The sequence below is a fragment of the Cnephaeus nilssonii genome (genome assembly GCF_951640355.1).
Source record: "Cnephaeus nilssonii genome assembly, chromosome: 6".
Taxonomy (NCBI): Eukaryota; Metazoa; Chordata; class Mammalia; order Chiroptera; family Vespertilionidae; genus Cnephaeus; species Cnephaeus nilssonii.
In genome coordinates this window covers 2889055-2907924 of record NC_137077.1, presented here as the reverse complement: position 1 = coordinate 2907924, position 18870 = coordinate 2889055, and the positions used below count along the sequence as shown (strand labels likewise).

The 18870-nt window shown below is 65.1% G+C and overlaps 1 protein-coding gene across 6 annotated transcripts in view; it reads right to left on the bottom strand.

Moving 5' to 3' along the window:
• Positions 1–4450: 4450 nt before the first annotated feature.
• The window catches only part of SCUBE1 (signal peptide, CUB domain and EGF like domain containing 1), a 98303-nt gene continuing 83883 nt past the window's right edge, over positions 4451–18870 (bottom strand). For 2 of the 6 annotated variants that reach the window (XM_079774553.1, XM_079774556.1), the window contains 10 exons: positions 18249–18365; positions 17241–17378; positions 15887–16090; positions 13981–14142; positions 12578–12745; positions 11332–11493; positions 10695–10937; positions 8413–8565; positions 7998–8077; positions 4452–5683 (listed from right to left, as the gene is read on the bottom strand). In XM_079774553.1, the coding sequence (XP_079630679.1) occupies positions 5531–5683; positions 7998–8077; positions 8413–8565; positions 10695–10937; positions 11332–11493; positions 12578–12745; positions 13981–14142; positions 15887–16090; positions 17241–17378; positions 18249–18365 (1580 nt within the window). In that variant the 3' untranslated portion in view covers positions 4452–5530. Of the gene's footprint in view, positions 5684–7997; positions 8078–8412; positions 8566–10694; positions 10938–11331; positions 11494–12577; positions 12746–13980; positions 14143–15886; positions 16091–17240; positions 17379–18248; positions 18366–18870 lie in introns of all 6 variants that reach the window. The other 4 variants (XM_079774554.1, XM_079774555.1, XM_079774552.1 and 1 more) reach the window with 4 other exon arrangements.

Below are 18870 nucleotides of genomic sequence, written 5' to 3'. Positions count from 1 at the left end.
CAACAAGGACATATTGAAATACACGTGTGCAATTGGCACCAGAGAGAGCTTTATATGTATTGCACATGCACGAGCCAACGTTCATTTTTGTATTGCCAGTGTGCGTCATATGTACCGGCCGGTCGGTAGTACGGTTGGTCACTTAGCCTTTTATATATATAGATTATCATTGCAAGAAAAAAGGCCTTTACTATTCAACATTTTAACTGAACTTAGCTGAGTAGCATTCACAATAATGCTAGTTTTTCACTTGGAGCAGAATGAACTTCAGATAGCTTCATTTTAGTCCCACAAATTGGATGAAATGTTGGAACTATCTAATGACTGATACACATTGGCTTCAACTATGGGATAATTCCTCGGCCAGTGGGGCTAACACACTAATGGGGATGGTTTGGCTTTTCAGATGAACACAAGAAAAATACTTTTGAGATTGCTTTCAGTTCTTTTGGGTATATTCCCTGAAGTTCCCATAGACTTTTGTTTTTATTTAAAATATATTTTATTGATTTCAGAGAAGAAGGGAGAGGGAGAAAGAGATAGAAACATCAATGATGAGAGAGAATCATTGATTGGCTGCCTCCTGCACAACCCCTACTGTGATCGAGCCCACAACCTGAGCATGTGCCATTGTCTGGAATCGAACCTGGGACCCTTCAGTCCACAGGCTGACGCTCTATCCACTGAGCCAAAGCAGCTGGGGCTTATTTTTTAAGATGTTTTTATTGATTTTGAGAGAGAGAGGGAGGAGAGAGAGAGAAACATTGATGTAAGAAACATTGATCCTTCCGTACTCACCCCAACCAGGGATTGAGCCCTGCAACCTGGGCACGTGCCCTGACAGGGAATCAAACCGGTGACCTTTCAGTGAATGGGATGACGCCCAACCAACCGAGCCACACTGGCCGGGGCTTTCCTTATACTTAAATCACTGTGGTCCCGTATCTCATCTAGACTATTAATGTCCTTTATAAAATTGTTTTTCCTTCTGTCGAGTGCATGATGCCGGGGGTTCTCCACGTTATTGAGGAGAATAGTGGTTATTAGCCTTTTAGGGTTGAGAACCCGATGAAAGCCATGGCCACACACACACACACACACATTGGTCACACATCTGGTTTTGAGGGTCCCACGTCCCCTGAGGCTTGCTGACCGTGACTCCCAGGTGAGAGTCCGGCAGAGGAACATCTCCGGTGCACGGCCAGTCATGAGGAGAAATGGGACTCGAACCCCGACGTTCACTTTTTGGCAGCTCATTTGGGAGTGCCTCTGTTCCCTCACGTGGGGTGCCCTCCACCTGCAGGTCTCACGTTCGCCGCGCTGCCGCCCAGAACCCACTGTGGCCCTTTACTTTCAGCCCTCAACACGGCCAGGGCGTTTCTGAGACCATTACTTTCTTTCTGATTCAGTTACCGTGGTCCTCCCCACCCCCACGTGACCTCTGATGGACGTGAGAAAGGGAGCATATTCCAGTTCATCTTCTGTTTACTATGAGAGCGGCTTTCACACGTGTTCAGTTACATGCATGTGTGTGAACGTAACGGAGAAAACAGCATTCAAGGCAACGCAATGTGCTGGAGCTCAGACCACACAGCGCCCCGCGGAAGCCCCGGGGAGGCGGCGGGCACGGGCCCAGCTCCACGCGTGCAGACACCTGGGGGTGTGGGCAGCCTGGCTGCGTGGCTCCGGCTGTTGAAGGTTCTGAATAAGCAGTCCCCGGCCCTGTGTGGCCTCTGGGGGCGAGGGCCGGCGCTCTAATGAGCGTGTGCTGGGCCTGGAGGAGGGGGAGCTGGGGGCGGGGCACTGGGTGTCTCCCCAAAGGCCGGGCTAGAAGCAGCAGGAACCTGGGGTGGGCGCCGCGCTGCGGCCTCGCTCGCCCTGCCGGTCCAGTTCCAACGGACTAAATGGCTGTCGCACCAGGGAGAAGGCAGCGGCCATCTTCCCCTGAGTGAGCTGCAGGCTGGTTCTGGAGGGAGGGTTGTCACTAAGAACCCACCCCCACCCCTCCCTCTGCCCTTCATATCCCCTCCCTGTTCACCCCACTGCCCGGGCGGCCCAGCCTGAAAGACCTGGATCAGCTTTGGGCTCAGATGGGCGTGGTTTGGATTCTGCTCCATTACTACCCGTCTTAGGCAGATCACCCGGCCTCCCCGGCTCCAGCTCCAGCTCCAGACTGAAGAACAAGTTTGGCTGCACCCCCCCGCCCCTCCCCCCCCCCCCCCCCCCCCGCTCCCGGGACAGCACTGTGTGAGCAGGCGGTGAGGCTGAGCCCAGAGTCAGTGGGGAAAGTGGGGGGACCTCAGCCCTTCCTAGTGAGACTCGGGGCCTGGAGGATGTCAGAGTCCACGCAGGCTCTGGGCCTCGGGAAACACGGGGTCCTGATCCTTGGGGGCCATCTGCAGGGTGTGGCCATGGCCATGTTGTCTGGTCCTGGGGTGGGGCCGACTCGCCGCTGCTGGTGGCTGGCACACAGTAGGTGCTTAGACTTGGGACTTCTTAGGACTTCCTCCCGGAGGGGCTGGCGGTCTGGGGGTGCTGCAGACGCGGCCGTGGGAGCACCGAGCCCTTTGCAGTGTGTCTCAATGTCAAGTCCTCTTGCCTTTGGCTTGACGCTGGGTCCGTGCTGCCGCCCAGGTCAGAGGGAGGGCTGGCTGCCACCACGTGCAACTCGACGAGGAAGGGGGCCTGGGTGCAAGCTGCAGTTTTCCAGCGTGACTGACTTGCAAGCATGGAGCAGGGAGGTGAGAAAAGCTGGGGTTCCTGGTGACAGGTGAGGAAGCAGCGCTCTGGGTGGGGCAGACGCCATCCTGCCCACCCCTGGCTTTGTCTCTCCATCCAGGGGCGTTCCAGGGGGTCCATCAGGCCCGGCCGTGGGCTCTCCCCCTTTCTAGGAGCCCAGCACACAGTAGGTGCTCAGCAAACATCTACTAAATGACCCAGCTTAGCTCAGCATCTTCTTTGCTGCTGGGTGGTGGAGGTGCTGGGAGAATTAGTCACCCCCCAAATGTCACCTAGTACCCCCACAGCTCCGCGGGCTGGGCCTCGTCCTGGGACGGGGGCCTTGGCCGTGTGTGGGAGCGGAGCAGGGCTGTAGGAGGCGGGCAGATGGGAGTGGAGCAGGGCTGTGGGAGGCGGGCAGATGGGAGCGGAGCAGGGCTGTGGGAGGCGGGCAGATGGGAGCGGAGCAGGGCTGTGGGAGGCGGGCAGATGGGAGCGGAGCAGGGCTGTGGGAGGCGGGCAGATGGGAGCGGAGCAGGGCTGTGGGAGGCGGGCAGATGGGAGCGGAGCAGGGCTGTGGGAGGCGGGCAGATGGGAGCGGAGCAGGGCTGTGGGAGGCGGGCAGATGGGAGCGGAGCAGGGCTGTGGGAGGCGGGCAGATGGGAGCGGAGCAGGGCTGTGGGAGGCGGGCAGATGGGAGCGGAGCAGGGCTGTGGGAGGCGGGCAGATGGGAGCGGAGCAGGGCTGTGGGAGGCGGGCAGATGGGAGCGGAGCAGGGCTGTGGGAGGCGGGCAGATGCTGTGGTCAGGCTTCGGAAGCCGGCCTCTCGGAGCCACGGCAGCCTGGACGTTCAGGCCTGGGCCTCAGCTCTTCTGCGTCTGCGTGTCCCAGGCCAGCGGACGGCAGGAGGGGAAGCTGCCTGAGACACCACGGGACCCGCGGCCTCCTCCAGCCTGGCACCACACACCGGGGAGGAGCTGCGGGGCCATGCTGGGACACCTAATTTCCAGGGACGACCAAGGGCTTGACAGGGAGACAGGCCTCTTTCTGGATCCAGGGCTGGCTTTCCGGGACGGGGACCAGGGAAGGGCGGTGTGGCCCTGGGTTCCTCCGCTGACCATGACCTACCCGAGTGCTGACCCCAACGGGAGTTGGATTTGGCAGAGCAGGTGCTGGTGGCACTCAGGGGACTTGCCATACCGAGATGGGTCATGGCAGCGGCATTCCTGGGTCCCGAGCCCTCATCTGGACTGGAAAATCCACCCCGATCCGCTTGGTCACCAAGCCCCCGTCTCCGGGACCTCGCTGGCCTGCCTCCATCCTGACCCCCCACAGGGTGCCGTGACCTTCTCACCCCGAGCTCATCGCAGGCTGGGCATTGTGGCTGGGGGGGGGGGGGGGCGCGGAGGAAACAGCCTGGGGGGGTTCATTGTAAGATTCTCCCATGTTCCTTGGGATTCTGAATGCCTGTTAACCCTAAAAACACAGCCACCTCCTGCGCACACCCTGCGCCTGGAGCCCGTTAGCACGCGGGTCCTCACGCTCCATCCCAGGCGCCCGCTTCCTGGCTGAGCGGGACTCCAGGCCACCAGGTCCGGTCCCAGACTCTCATTTTTAAAGAGAGACTCCGAGGGGGAGGGGGAGGGAGGCAGCCAGCACAGAAGGGGGCTTCGCGGAGGCTGGGCCTCCGGCCCCAACCCTGACCCTGGGGGGGGGGGGGGGCGGGGCACCTGCCTCCCTGGGCCTGTCTCCTTCGCGAGTAAAAGCAAGGAGTGGGTGCTGCTCCGAGGCCGTGACCACACGGCCAGTGCCCTTTGGGAAAGGCTTGCTTCCGGTGGCACGGGGGGCACAGCATGGACCCCGAGGTCATGCCTCGGGGTCAGACACAGCCCCCACTGAAGGGAGTGTAGGCCCTGCACTCCGGGGGGGGGGTGCTGGAGGGGAACCTGCCTCCATCTGAGGGCAGCACCCCAGAAAGCGTCGGAGCCCAGCTCCCAAAGAACTCTTCCCAAGCGCGCCCAGCCCGCGGCCCCCGCCTCCCATAAACGGGTGCCAGGCCCTGGGACGCATCTGGTCAGCCAGGGAAGCGGGACAGCTGGGCGCGCACTGGTTGGTGGAGACGAGGGGCCACGGTATTTACAGAGGCCTTCCCTGAAGTACCCACAAGTAGAAGTCTCTATTTGTCTTTATATTTATACATATATAATACTCAATTAGACGCTCTATTGAGGGAAAGCACAAATCTACAGGTGCCTCCCCGGCTGCTCCTTTCTGTCCCCCCAGAATCCGTAGAGCTAACCACAGGGCAACGTGTCCTGGGCCTGTGGCCGAGGGGCCTGCAGTGCGGACGCCCCGCGGGCACCTTCCCACTTACCACAGCCCTGCAGCCGCCCTCACGCCCTCTCTCCAAGGCCTGGCTCAGCTCTCCCATGATCCCTCCCAGAGCCTCGGAGTGCCACTCGAGGGGCACCTGCAGTCTCCCCACTGTGCTCTGCCAGGACCGCCTGTGGCCCGGGCACGTGCAGAGGGCCTGGCCCGGGAGCAGCGCGCGGTGTCCTGGGAACAGCAGGCGGGGAGGGAGGAAGCTGCCGAAAGCAATGTTTCCCAGGGGGCAGCGATGGCAGTGATGGGAGCCGTGTGGCTGGGCTGGGGTCTGCCTGGGCGTGGTCTCCCCTCCACAGGCTGGTCAGCGCTTCCTGAAGGGCAGCCCCAGGCCACGTGGAGGCCCGTGGAGCTTCTTAGCTTCTGCTGGGGGCAGGCCCGCCCTCACCCGCTAGGGTCGCGGCGGCAGGAGCGGGCGGGTGCACCAGCACTATTTGTAGGGCCGCAGGAATCGGGACACTTTGGAGCGCAGCAGCTTGATGAAAGAGCGTGGGAACATCTCCTTGGACTCCTGGGCCGTGTACTTGAAGTAGTTCTGGGGGTGCGCCAGCACGTCGAAGAGCGCCTTGATCAGCTTCTTGTCCTGCAAGACATGGCCGGGCCGCGTGAGGTCGGGCTGGGCTGCAGGGCCCTGGCCGCCCCCCTCTGCGAGGGGCACCCGATGGGGGCTGTGGGGTGTCTGCACATGTGCGGGGCGGAGGGAGATGCGGGGCTAGCTGGTCAGTTTCAGGAGCCCACACTCTGCCATAAACGACTTTTACTTTTAATTATCGAATTTTAAAAAATATTTTTATTGATTTCAGAGAGGAAAGGAGGAGGAGAGGCATATAGAAACATCAATGATGAGAGAGAATCATTGACAGGCTGCCTCCTGCACGCCCCACACTGGGGATCGAACCCGCAACCCAGGCATGTGCCCTGACCTGGAATCTAACCATGACTTCCTGCTTCATGGTTGGATGCTCAACCACTGGGCCACGCTGGCCGGGCTCGAATTGGTTTTCAATAGTTTATTGGGGGAGCATTTGAGATCCTGCTCCCGGCATATGTCAGTTTTAAACGGTCTAGTGGTTTTAACTCGTGGCGTTGCAGTACGCCTTAATTTAATAAGCGTTCTCCCGCAGAGAACAAGGCAAAACAAAAACTGCTGGAAACCAGAACACGGAGCAGAGAGCACGGGCTTTGGGGGCCAAAGACCTGGGTTTGAAACCAGTTCCAGAACCTGCTCCCTCGCCTGGGAGCGGCCCGCCCTCTGAGGGTCACTCCTCTGTGTGAGGGGTCCCTCCCCTCAGGGCTGCGCGGGGGCGAAGGCAGCAGTGAGCAAGGAGCCCGGCCCGCAGGCCTAGTCCCGCTCAGTCCCGCTCAGCACGGCACTCCTCACCGCGGCCTCTGCACGGCAGGCGTGGTCCGCACTCTGGTGCTGTCGCTTAGTAGCCGGACGCCCTCTCTGAGCCCAGGGGGTCATGTCTAAAGGGGGCGATGCGACCCCGGAGGGGACCCTCAGGAGCAGCGTGAGCCTGGCTGTGGTGTCCCGAGGGCTGCAGCAGGGACCCCACACGTGGCCCACGGAAGGGGCTCAGCGAAGGCAGCCACCATGCCACGGGCTCAGCGTCACACTGACGCGGCCCAGCACACACTCGTGGCCTCTTACACACGTGCCTGCAGCTTCATGCCCCTGAGAAACCCTGTGGGCCCTCCCGTGTGCCAAGTGCGCTGCCAGATGGCGGGGACAGGATGCTGAGGAGGGCCCCTGCAGCCGCCACAAGGAGGACGGCCGCCAAGTACTGTCACCGCAGGACAAACCGAAACCGCAGGGCTGACGGGAAGGCCGTGGGCCTCCCAGTGCAACCTGGCCAGGGAGGTCCAGGCGCTGAGCTGAGAGCAGAGGCTGGTGGACGGTCACTGAGGAAAGAGGCCTTGGTGAGTGGCGTGTCAGGGTGCGGAGGCCCAGGCCCTGCAGAGAGGGGGCGGCCATGCTGGGCTGGGCCCGCAGCCCAGGTCTCCATCCTCGCTGAGCACTTCTATTCTGAAGAGCTGCTCCCGGCGATGGGGCAGAGGGCCAGCGGCAGAGGACAGGTGAGAAGGAAAGAGGTGGGCACTGTCTCCAGGACAGACTGACAGAGAGGCCAGGACGACCCTCTGGTTCCCTCTCACCAGACGGGCGCCAAGGAGGAGAGGCGGCGCTCCGAGCCCCGAGACCTCCAGGTTTGTAACCTCTCCACTTCCACACTGCCTGCCCGCTGTGGCAGAGTACAGGCCGGGGACCCCAGGGCTGTGAACTATTTCTCAGCCCTGGAGGTGGGGCTCAGAGAGCTTGCTGGGGCCACCGAGCTGGGAGTGACAGCCTGTGACTGCCCCAGACCCACTCCTGCCCTCCAGGCTAGGGTCCTGTCTGCAGGGGCTGAGCCTGGAGCCGGGGCACTGTCTGCAGGGGCTGAGCCAGCAGACCCCTGGGCTGGCCTCTCCTGCTGAGGACCCAGGGTCTTGACCTGGACAGTGTCAGCTGTCTGACGCCACGGCCCCTCCGTGACAAGGTGGCTCTGTGCCTCCGGGCCATGGATGGGATGAGGAGGGAGTCTGTCCCAAAGGCGGCTCCGGATCCCGTGGATTTAAAGATACCCCTCTGTCAACTACCGGCACTTCCCAGATGAGGAGAGGGGCTCAGAGCTGGTAAGGGACCTGCCCCAGGACAGGCCCCAGGTTGGGGGGCTAGACCCACAGGGAGCTGGTTTTGGAGCTCCTGGTCTGCAAGGACAGATGTGCCAGCCTCAGCCCCACCCCCAGGGCCCTCTGACCCCCACCTTCCCTCACTAGGGGGGCTGGGGCAGGGAGGTCCCTGGATCCCACAGCCCGTCCTGGGATTGCACGAACCCCTTCCCACAGAGCAGCTCGCGCACCTTCAAAATCTCCTGGTGATTCTCCGAGGCGTAGAGCCGCCCGTCTCGAACGATGTCCTCTATCAACTGCTGGTAGTCCTCTGCGAGCCGCCGGAAGGAAGGGAGGCCGGTGAGGGCTCCGGACCCCGCGGCCCTCTCCCCCGCACCTCTGTCCCTCCCCCCGCCCCCTCTGCGCCAGCCACAGGCAGCTCTGCCTCCGCACCTGTGTGCCCTGTACCCGCACTGTTCTCCTTGAGGTTTGGTGACCTAGGAAACTCCTATTCAACCCTCAAAACCCTGCACCAATTGCTCCCTCCTCAGTGCCTCGGACACACATGGGCCTGCTCCCTCCCCCAGGCTGGAGCTCCTGAGGCCGATGGGATGCGGCTGTGAGCGCAGGGCTGGCCTGGCTCGGGGCGCAGAGCGGCCCACGTACCGTCGTAGGTGACGTAGGGCACCTGGAAGCCTCTGCCGCTGTTGCCCTCGTTGGACTTGAACTGGATCCAGAGCTTCCGGGAGCGCGAGGTGAAGGCGATGGGCCTCTCATAGGCCTGGCAGGTCTCGTAGGTGGTGACAGACGTGGGCGAGGCTGGGGGCGAGGACACGCCACTGCTGCTCTCCCCCCACCCGGGAGCCAGCCCCGCCATGCCCACTGCTCCTCTCCCCCAACCCAGGAGCCAGCCCCGCCATGCCCACTGCTCCTCTCCTCCCCACCCAGGAGCCAGCCCCACCACGCCCACTGCTCCTCCCCTCCCCACCCAGGAGCCAGCCCCACCACGCCCACTGCTCCTCCCCTCCCCACCCAGGAGCCAGCCCCACCACGCCCACTGCTCCTCTCCTCCCCACCCGGGAGCCAGCCCCACCATGCCCACCGCTCCTCTCCCCCCACCCGGGAGTCAGCCCCACCACGCCCACTGCTCCTCTCCCCCCACCCGGGAGCCAGCCCCACCACGCCCACTGCTCCTCTCCTCCCCACCCAGGAGCCAGCCCCACCATGCCCACCGCTCCTCTCCCCCCACCCGGGAGTCAGCCCCACCACGCCCACTGCTCCTCCCCTCCCCACCCGGGAGTCAGCCCCACCACGCCCACTGCTCCTCTCCCCCCACCCGGGAGCCAGCCCCACCACGCCCACTGCTCCTCTCCTCCCCACCCAGGAGCCAGCCCCACCATGCCCACCGCTCCTCTCCCCCCACCCGGGAGTCAGCCCCACCACGCCCACTGCTCCTCCCCTCCCCACCCGGGAGCCAGCCCCGCCACGCCCACTGCTCCAAGCACCCTCTCTAGCCTCCGCACTGTTCCCTCTGCCTCAGATGCCCTTCCCACCAACCCCAGTGCCTAATGGTCCTTCTGAGCCCGTTCCCAGGCCCCCTCCCCCGGGAAGCCTCCCGCTCTGCTCTGGCAAACCCTTTATCACAGCCTCTCCTATGGGGTTCACTGTCCTGCCACCTGCGCCTCGAGGCCAGGGCTCATGCCTGCACCCAGCGCAGAGCCAGGGCTGAGGTGAAGGCTCAGACGTGGGGAGTGACCCTCCCTGTGGGGCCTGGGTGCCCACCTTCTCACCGCTCCCTGGGAGCCTTCCTGACCTGCCCTTGAGGTGGGAGAGGCTGGCTCCCTGGAGCTCACCCTGTGTGTGAACAGTAGAGGGAGGAGGGGCAGCTGGGGGCTGGTGACCAGCATGGGCAGGGGACAGGGGACAGGGTCCCGGGCCGGGCTCTGAATTTCCGTGGGAGCCTGGGCGGCTCCGGGCCCTTTGCGGCCTCGGTCCTATTGGAACGTGGGGTTTCCCAGCTCAGCAGCTGCGCTGAGGGGGAGACGGTGACGAGACCCAGCGCCACGGGCTCAGCCTGCCCTGCTCCGTGGTCTCTGCGCCAGGGGCAGCCGAGGCCCAGGTGGCAGGTGCGTCTGTGCAGCTGCCTGTGTCCTCCCCGACCTCTGACTGGCAGCTTGTCCCAATGGGCACCGCTGCCCCGCGGCAGCGCCCACTGGGAGGAACATAGCTGGTCCTGGGGGCACTCAAGGGTAGCTCTGCCTCGCTGGCTGCCGTGGCCATCTGGGCTCACGCCTGTCCTGCGGTGGAGGGGCCACCTGAAGACTCACCACGGGCCGGTGACAGGGTGACGAGCCAGGAGGCTGGGCTCGTGGAGGGGAGGGGGCGGGCTGTCGACCTTGGGCATCTTGTATGCGGGCACACACTGGCCCTTTGCCACAGGCCACGCCCCCAAACTTCAGAGGAAGGAGTCTGGGGAGGAGGGGCCACTCCCGGGTCTCACCCTGGCCTGTGTGGCAGGACCGGTGTGTGGTCAGTGTAGAGACCAGCTGGACCAGGTCCTGATTCCCATGGTCAGGGCACCCCGAAGCTTTCCAGACCTTTCCACAGAACTCTATAGAGCCCACGGCTTAGAGTCAGACAGAAGTGGATTTACACCAGGGGTGCCCTGGCTGGTTTGGCTCAGTGGATAGAGCGTCGGCCTGCAGACTAGAGTCCCAGGTTCAATTCTGGCCAAGGGCACATGCCTGGGTTGTGGGCTCAATCCCCAGGGGGGGCGTGCAGGAGGCAGCCAATCAATGATTCTCTCTCATCATTGATGTTTCTATCTCTCTATCTCTCTCACTTCCTCTCTGAAATCAACAAAGAAAACATATTTAAAGAAAAATAAACAAACAAACCCAGGGGTGAAGGTGTGGCACGTGGCCGAGCCCGGCCTCCGAGGCACCTACCGCTCTTGCGCATGACCAGGACGTCGCCGCACTCGTCCTCAATGGGCAGGAAGATCTCGGGGACCACGATGAGGATCCTGCGCTTGGGGGGCGGGGAGATGTACCACACGCACTCTGCGTTGGCCGGGTAGTCGCCGGGGTAGTTGGGGGACTCGATGTAGCCCATGTAGTCGCCGAGCTCCCCGCCGCAGTGCTGGTCTGTGGGCGCGGGGCCGCGGGCCCGGTCAGGCCCAGCTGATGGGTCTGTGGGCGCGGGGCCCTCAGCAGCCTTGAGGCTGGCAGGTGCTCCGTCCCCATCTTCCCACCTCCACCTGGCCCCCCACCAGCCAGCCAGGCCTTGAGCCGCCTTCTCCTGGGGACCCTCTCACAGCCCCCCTGGCCTGGCTTCTCCTCCACAGACCCCGACCCGAGCAGGACCTGGCCCGGCACCCAGGTGCAGGCCGCCCCGTGAGCAATGGAACCGAGAACGCCGGGCGCGATGACGGTGCTCTGCAGAGCAGGCCGAGCCAGGCACAGCCTCCACACCGGGGGCTCCCTGCCCAGGCCCCTCCCAGCACCCCAGCCCCTCCCAGCACCCCAGCCCCTCCCAGCGCCCCAGCCCCTCCCAGCACCCCCAGGCCCGAAGAACAGCACCCACTTTTGCAGTGCGTGACGTTGGTGGAGCCATCGAAGTCGGTGCTGGTGTTGCCGGGGCAGGTGATGCAGTGGTTCTGGCCGAACTCGGGCTGGTAGGTGCCGACGGGGCAGCGGATGCAGCGGTGGGAGGTGGTGTTGTAGTGGTGGCCGGGGGAGCAGTGCACTGGGGGGCAGGGGGGCATTAGTGGGGGGGCATTCTCCCCGAGGCCCCCCTGCCCCCGGGGTCTCAGCAGAGCAAGGCCCTTCCCCACTGTCTGGTGCCCTCCCACTGCGTCTAGTCCCTCTGTCCCCCCCTGTCCACAGCCATGCAGAGGGCTCTGGGCCTCCGGGGTCTGAGTGGGGCGGGCGGGGGGGGCTGCAGCGGGAGGGGGAAGCAGACCGAGTCCGCCTCGAGGCCAACATCCCACTCATGAGCAGCGGGTGCGGCAGGGGCTGCACGGGGAAGGAAATGTGGGTTAGGGTGGGGTTCCCCAAGGGCCACTGAGAAGGGACTTGGGCTCCGGCACACAGGGATCCTGGAGGCCGGCCTGCCGGGAGCAATTCTCGGGGAGCAGTGGGGGTGAGTCTGGCTGGCTGGTGGGGGTTCAGGAGAGAATGGGGGAGAGGAAGTGGCGCCCAGACCCTCGTTGTATGAGGCTGAGTCACGGGGAGGAAACGAGGCAGGAGTGGAGTGGGGGCGCTGGAGCTGGGGCTGCCTCCCTCAGAACGAGGGCTCAGAGAACCCGTGTTCCTAGCACATGGGGGTGTCAGAGGGGCTCCCCAAAGGCGTGCCTGTGCCCCCGGTGGGGAGGAGTGGTGGGGCTGCAGGCTGGCAGCCCTGGAGGGACGGGGTGTCCAGTGGGGTGACTCTGACCTGGCCCCACCGTCCCTGCTGCCTCCTGCACTTCACCTTCCTGCCCACCGTCCGGCTGCCTCCTGCACTTCACCTTCCTGCCCACCGTCCCTGCTGCCTCCTGCCCTTCACCTTCCTGCCCACCGTCCCTGCTGCCTCCTGCACTTCACCTTCCTGCCCACCGTCCTGCCACACGAAGTGCCCAGAGGAGCTGGCGGCTCCCCACCTCGCCCGGGAGGCTCAGCGCCCTTGACCACAGCTCAGGCGGTGGGGCCGCTGTCCTGCCCAGTGTGTGGCACAGAGCCGGTCCCCAGTGTCCAGCGCCGGATGGCTCCAGGCTCCCTCTGACCCGGAGGTGTGGGCGGGAAGTGGTCCCCGAGCCGCTCAGCCAGCCTGGGGGAGGGGGCGCCCTCACCTTTGGCCTCGCAGTCTTGGAAGGAGGCCGTGCCCTCGTGCTTGGTGAGCAGGCCCCCTCCGCAGGGGAAGCAGCCGGTGCGCCCAGGCTCCGGCTGGTAGGTGCCCACGGGGCAGGCCTGGCAGGGCCTGAAGCCGTCAGCGGAGAAGGAGCCGGGAGAGCACTGGCCTGGAAGACAGAGGCCGCGGCTCACTCAGGCCGGCAGGAGGGGCCTCGTCCAGCCCTGCCCTCAGCCCTCATCTGCCCCTGGGAAGGGCACCAAGCACCAAGGTTGGGGTGGCTGGGGGAGGAACCTGGGGTGCCTGAGCCTGCCGCCCACCCATCTGTGACGGTCAGAGGCTCATGGCCGTGTGGCTTGGCCAGGCCCGGCTCTCCTCCCACCAGCAGGAAGAGAAGTGGCCTGGTGCCGAGCTGGGTGTGTGTGGGCCGCAGTGGAGATGGGGCGTGGGAGGTCACTTCTTTCAGAGGGACTGTCCCCGAGGGCAGGCCACACCCGGGCTCACAGCAGGCCTGGGGCTCTGAGCTCGTGGCCGTGAGCTGGGCCGGGCCAGAGCGGGAGGAGGGCCGCGGTCCCCGGGGACACCACCTAGCAGAAGGCAGGATGGGGTGCTCCCTGGCCCTGCCTGAGGGGCGGCCCAGACTCTGGGTTCTCTGTTCCCAGCGGTGGCCACTCCGAGCTCCGTGCCAGTCCCATCCCCGCTGGGGGCAGGGACCGCCCTTCTGGAGGGGCAGCGGGCCGGAGGGCATCGGCAGCCTGCAGACCCAGGCCTGGGCTCCTGCACTTCACCTTCTCTGCCCCAGCACCACCCCAGGACCTCAGGCACCCCTTTCCCCACCCGGTCCCTTGGGTGACCCAGGGGAGGGAGGCTGATGGGAGAGGTCCGTTTCACAGAGGAGGTTTAAGTGGGCACTACATGGAAAAGCTCTTTGCAAACCCAATGTGCTCAGGAAAGGGACCCAAGGCTTTCCAAACCACCTACAGGGCCACCTGCAAAGTTCTGTGTCGAGCAGTTCTTGCCCACGCAGGTGCCACAGAGCATGTCCATGGCGACGCGTGCTCCATAACATGTACCGTGACTGGGCAACCATGAAGCACCGGTGCCTCCGCCACAGACCGCAGGTGAGCTGCAGGGGGCCAGGTGTTTGTGACTGTGAGGTCCTTTCCGCACCGCGGGGGCTGAGAGCAGCCCGCCCTCGCTGACCTCCGGGGCCCTCTGCGGCGTGGACGCCTCTGGCCCGCAGTGCACCCTGCAAGCGGGTCAGGACGGCTCTGCGAATGGCTCGGAGCTTTTCAAAGTCACAAGGCTATGGCCTGTGCTCTGGCAGCCTCGATGGAGGACACAGCGCCCCGTCCCCGCCCCGCCCCGCCCCGCCCTCCCCTTCCTGGCTGGGCCCACACTTGCCTCCACATTCAGATACGTTGCGGGCACCAGCCAGGCCGAGCCCGTCGCTGCTGGGGCACGGGGTGCAGCTCAGCTGGCCTTCCCCGTCCTGGTAGGTGCCCGGCGCGCACGGCACACACTGGCCAGAGTCCCCGCTGAAGTAGGTGCCGGGCTCGCAGGCCACTGCGGGCAAAGCGGAGAGACTGCTGGTGGCCGGGTCTCCTGGCGCCTCAGGGCCACCTGTGAGGACCCCGGAGGCCAGACCTGGTCTCAGGCCCCTCCTGGCTGCTCCTGCTGAGGGTCCTCTCAGACCGCTCCCCTCCGCCTTCCGTGCAGGCTGCGGTCCAGGCTCCAGCGGGACCTTTGTTCTCTCTCGACCCACATCCTGCCTGCAGCTCTGAGCCCTTGGCCTGCGTACCATCTGCCTCCTGGAGGAGACACGGCCATTTCGTCCAAACCCAGCTCCCCTGCTCCCCCTCCCTTCCCCCTGTGGTGGGAGGTGATGTCTGAGGACTGGGATCGCAGCGAGTTGGGGCAGTGACAGCACGGGCAGGAAGGCAGGGGCAGAGACGGGGGATGAAGACAGCCAGTGTGGTTGGCTGCACTGAGCAAATACGCAAATGGAGGAGCAGCAGAGGAAACTGATGGGGAAAGGAGGGCTCCCAGAGACATTCTGGGGAGGAGGGGAGGAGGGGAGGAGGGGAGGAGGGGAGGAGGGGAGAAGGGGAGAAGGGGAGGAGGGGAGGAGGGGAGGAGGGGAGGAGGGGAGGAGGGGAGGGCTGTGGGCTGGAGGTGACCCTAGCAGATGCAGGGGCACGTGGGGCCGATGCTGCCAGTGTCCACAAGGGGGATCTGGGTGAAGAAATATGGAAGTTGGGTTCTGTCTGGCAATGTTTCTTAAAGTTTGAAATGACTTTAAAATAAGTTATTAAAAATAAAAGAATGAAGAAAAGGAAAATAAAAATAAAAAAAGGAACGGCAGAGAAAGGCCGCACTGCCCACTTCATCGCCTGAGCCAGGACCCCGCCCTCCGCTCCCGTACCCCTAAGCCCCTTCTCCAGCAGCCCCCACGCTCCTCTAGCCAAGCCTGTGCTTTGGACTTGGGGCTCCAGCCGCCCAGTTAAGGTCTTCACAGGGTGACCCACGAGTGGCTCGAGCTAACAGGTCAGCGGCAGCTCCGCATCGGCCCCTCCCCCAGTCGCCCAGAGCAGAAAGGGGGGCCCCCTCTGCCCAGGAAGCCCGTGTGGCCCGCGAAGCCCCTTTCTCCCTGGCCCCTGCAGGTGTACTCTGAGTGCACCCCGCTCCTGCCACCTCCTTGGCCTCCCCTCCACCGCCCACCCTCCGCTCAAACTCCCCACAGTGGACGGGGGGGGGGGGGTGGGAGACGGGGGGCAGGTGGTTTCCAGGCACCCAGAGCAGCCCACCTGCCGGGTCCGATGCTGCACGTTGCCCGGGTGTGCTCGCTTGCTCACCACCGGCCTTCTCTCCCCAAGTCAACTACACCCCACACTCAGCACCCGGGTCTCCTCCCAGCAGGCCCGCCCTGGGGGGTCATGTCACCAGCCTGTTCACTCGGACCTGCTGGCCTTGCCACACCCCTGGGGCCCTCAGCCTCGCGTGCATCTTCTCTCGGCCCCCGCTCTGCCCTCAGCCTGCTGCCGCCCCGGCCCTGCCTCCGCTGTCGTGCTGGCCTGCACTCTCCGTCCCACTGGCAGGCCTGCGGTGACGGTCACTGTACCAACGCTCGCCGAGTGGGAGCCTCGCCCAGGGCCCGGCACCAGGAGTGTCCTCCGGGACAGCCACCGTGACAGCGCCACGCTGCTCCGCTCTGGCGCCTCGTGCTTCTCTGTCCCTCCCTCGTGTGCCCTTTCCCCGGGCCGCGGGGAAGGAAGGACCGAGAACGCGGCTGTGCCCGGGCGGGACTCACCGCATGTGCTGTCCTGCAGCGTCTGGCCTGTGCTGCATGTGCCCGGGCCCTCCGGGGCCTTGGCCGGCTGCTGGGCCACCTCGTACTCGGTGCCCGCGACCTGGATGGAGAAGAGCTGCCGGCTGACGGCCTTCCGCAGGGTCCTGATGGCAGCCTGCACGCTCTGCTCTGCCCGCCTCCGCACGCAGTCCGCCTCGCAGGTGTCTGCAGGCGAAGAGAACGTCACACCCCTCCCCACTCCCCCCTGCCCCCCCCCCCCCCCCCGCCCCAGCTGCCTCTTCCCCAGGCTTCCCCTCTGCCCTCTGCCGGCACCGGCACCGCACTGGGCCAGGCGAGGCACCATGGCTGCGTCCATCTGACAGATGGGGAGACTGAGGCTCCCAGAGCTATGGCCTGCCCAAAGCCACGCGGCAGATCCGAGCGGAAACCAGGCCGCCGCCACTGCCACACACACCCCCCCCACCCAGGCACACGCACTGCTGGTGCTCCTGCTGCCACTCAGACACCCGCCCCGCCCCCAGGCACATGCCCGCTCCCTGGCCTTGTCCCTGGCCCTCCTGGCGTGGCCCCTCCTGTGAACGCCGCTTTCAGCCTCCCTGCCCGACAGGCTGCTTCCTGGACGCGTCTTGCTCTCTCTGCCCTCTGTGCCTTTGCCTGTTCTAGTCGCTCTGCCTGGATGCCCGTCCCGCCCCCTCTCCATGGGGTGAACTTTGATTTCAAGCCCTGAATCCAATGGCACCTCTCTGGGAAGACTTCTCGGGGCCCTCCCGGGGGTAGACTTCCCGGGCGCCCCGTTTGTTCTCACGCCCCTCCACCTAGCGGCTCCCCAGCACTGGGCGTCTGTGTGCACATCTGCCTCCCCGTGGCTGGAAGTGCCACCAGTGAGGGGACCCTGGTCTGGTCCCCGCATTCCAGTGTCCAGGGGGCTAGGCACACACAGCCACATTTGCTGACAGAGCTCAACTCCTCTCACCGCTCCCCACTCACTCACAGCCAAGAGGAAGGTGTTGGTACGAGACATGAGCCAGAATCACCGGCCCCAGGAGCCCAGGGAGACAGGCCTTGGGCTGGTCTGCTCCGGGAAGGCTGCGGGTCAGCCCTCCGGCCCCCGTGAGGGGGGAGGGGGGAGGCGTGTGCTGTCCCTGGCCCTGAGCCCTGCTCCTCTCATGGCCCTGGGCCTCCCCTGCCATCCTGGCTCCAGGCAGTTCCTCTGCCAGTCCTCCCTGCCAGGCCGGCCTCCACCTCCAGCAGCCGTGTCTGGGCTGGGAGCAGCGCCATGCCCACAGATCTCGTCACCCCCCGGTGTGCGGGCCTCCCCGACGCCCTCCACAGCCCACGGGGACCCCTCACCCACCTGAGGCCTCCTCCACCTTTGTCTCCACCTCGAACTCCACCGTGACGTGGGCCACCTCCTTGGATGGGGACTTCCGGCCACGGCGCCTCTTCTTGGAGGAGTCACACTTGAGGGTCACAAAGGTCACGTGGCTGTTCTCTGGACGAGGAAGGGACCGCTGTGGCCAAGTGGCGCAGACAGGAGCAGGTCCTACCCCGCCGTGCACACCATGGCCTCATCGCCCCGGTGCACACCATGGCCCCATCGCCCCGGTGCACACCATGGCCTCATCGCCCCGGTGCACACCATGGCCCCATCGCCCCGGTGCATACCATGGCCCCATCGCCCCGGTGCACACCATGGCCCCATCGCCCCGGTGCACACCATGGCCTCATCGCCCCGGTGCACACCATGGCCTCATCGCCCCGGTGCACACCATGGCCTCATCGCCCCAGGTGCACACGGGAAGCTGAGACTGGAGGAGGCCAAGGCTGGCTCTAGGTGCCAGAGGGCCGGTGGCTGAGCCAGCTCTGCCAGCCCCCGGAGCCCATCACCGGAGGCGCCTCCTGCACCTCCCTGTGCGGCTGCACCAGGCGGCTCCGCCCAGGGCTGAGGAGCAAGCCTGAGGAGCTCGGCCACCTTCACGGAGGCAGAGCAGAGCTGCCTCCCGCCTGGCCTCTCACCAGGCTTCCCCGCTAGTCCCCGGCCGGACCTCCTCCTGGGCCGCCCTCACTGAGCCCCGTGATTCCTGCCACTGGACAGCCGGGCAGAAAGCCCTTGCTCTGGGGAGCTCGCTGACCCCCGGCGAGGCAGCAACGACGGCCCCAGGGATGCCGGGGTCCTAAGCTTTCCACTTCCTGCTGGCCGCCTTCCCAAGGGACCCATCGTGGCCTACAGTGTGCAGGTGTGGCCGCCGGACTAAGGGGCCAAGGGGTCGCCTTCAGCGGACCCCGCCCTGCTGGGCCCTGGCTCCCACTCCCAGGCATGGAACCCCGCCCCTGTGGGCTGGTACCGGGGGGGCCCACTCACCCAGCAGCAGCTGCCTGGGGGCCTCCTTGGCTGGCTCCCGGCTGCGGGGCCGGAGGTGGCACTTGGCGTCTCGGATCTTGAAGCGCGCCTTCTGCCTGATGGGGGTGGCGGGGGCACCTGGGGAAACCAAAGTCCCCCAGGTGGTGGCCTCTCCTGTGAGCAGGAGGTGGTGGGGCCGGGGCTGCAGAGGGAGTGCCTGGGTGTGAGGGCTGCCAGGGGCTGGGGGCCCTCCGCCGCCTCACTTCTCTCCCTGTGAGGCCTGCAGAAGGGGACGTGGGGTGCTGGGGGCAGGCTGGAGCCAGGGGCCTTCCAGCCAGAATCCGTGGAGCAAAGGAAGGCCCGCACCCTAACCCCCACCCCAAAGCAGCTCACGTGGCCCGGGTGTCCAGGGAAGTGGGCAGAGGAGAGAGGGAAGCCAGGGAGGGAGGGTGGGAGCAACAGATGCCCAGACCCCTGCTTCCTTGGAGGAGCTGGGACTACAGCAGCAGCAATCACAGATGCTGAGTCATGTCGTGGGTGTTAGACACACGCAGAGACCATGTCACTGAGCCCCATGGGACACAGCCTGCTCCTGCCGGTGGGACGCAGCCTGCTCCTGCCGGCCGGTGGCCGCTGGCTGGGC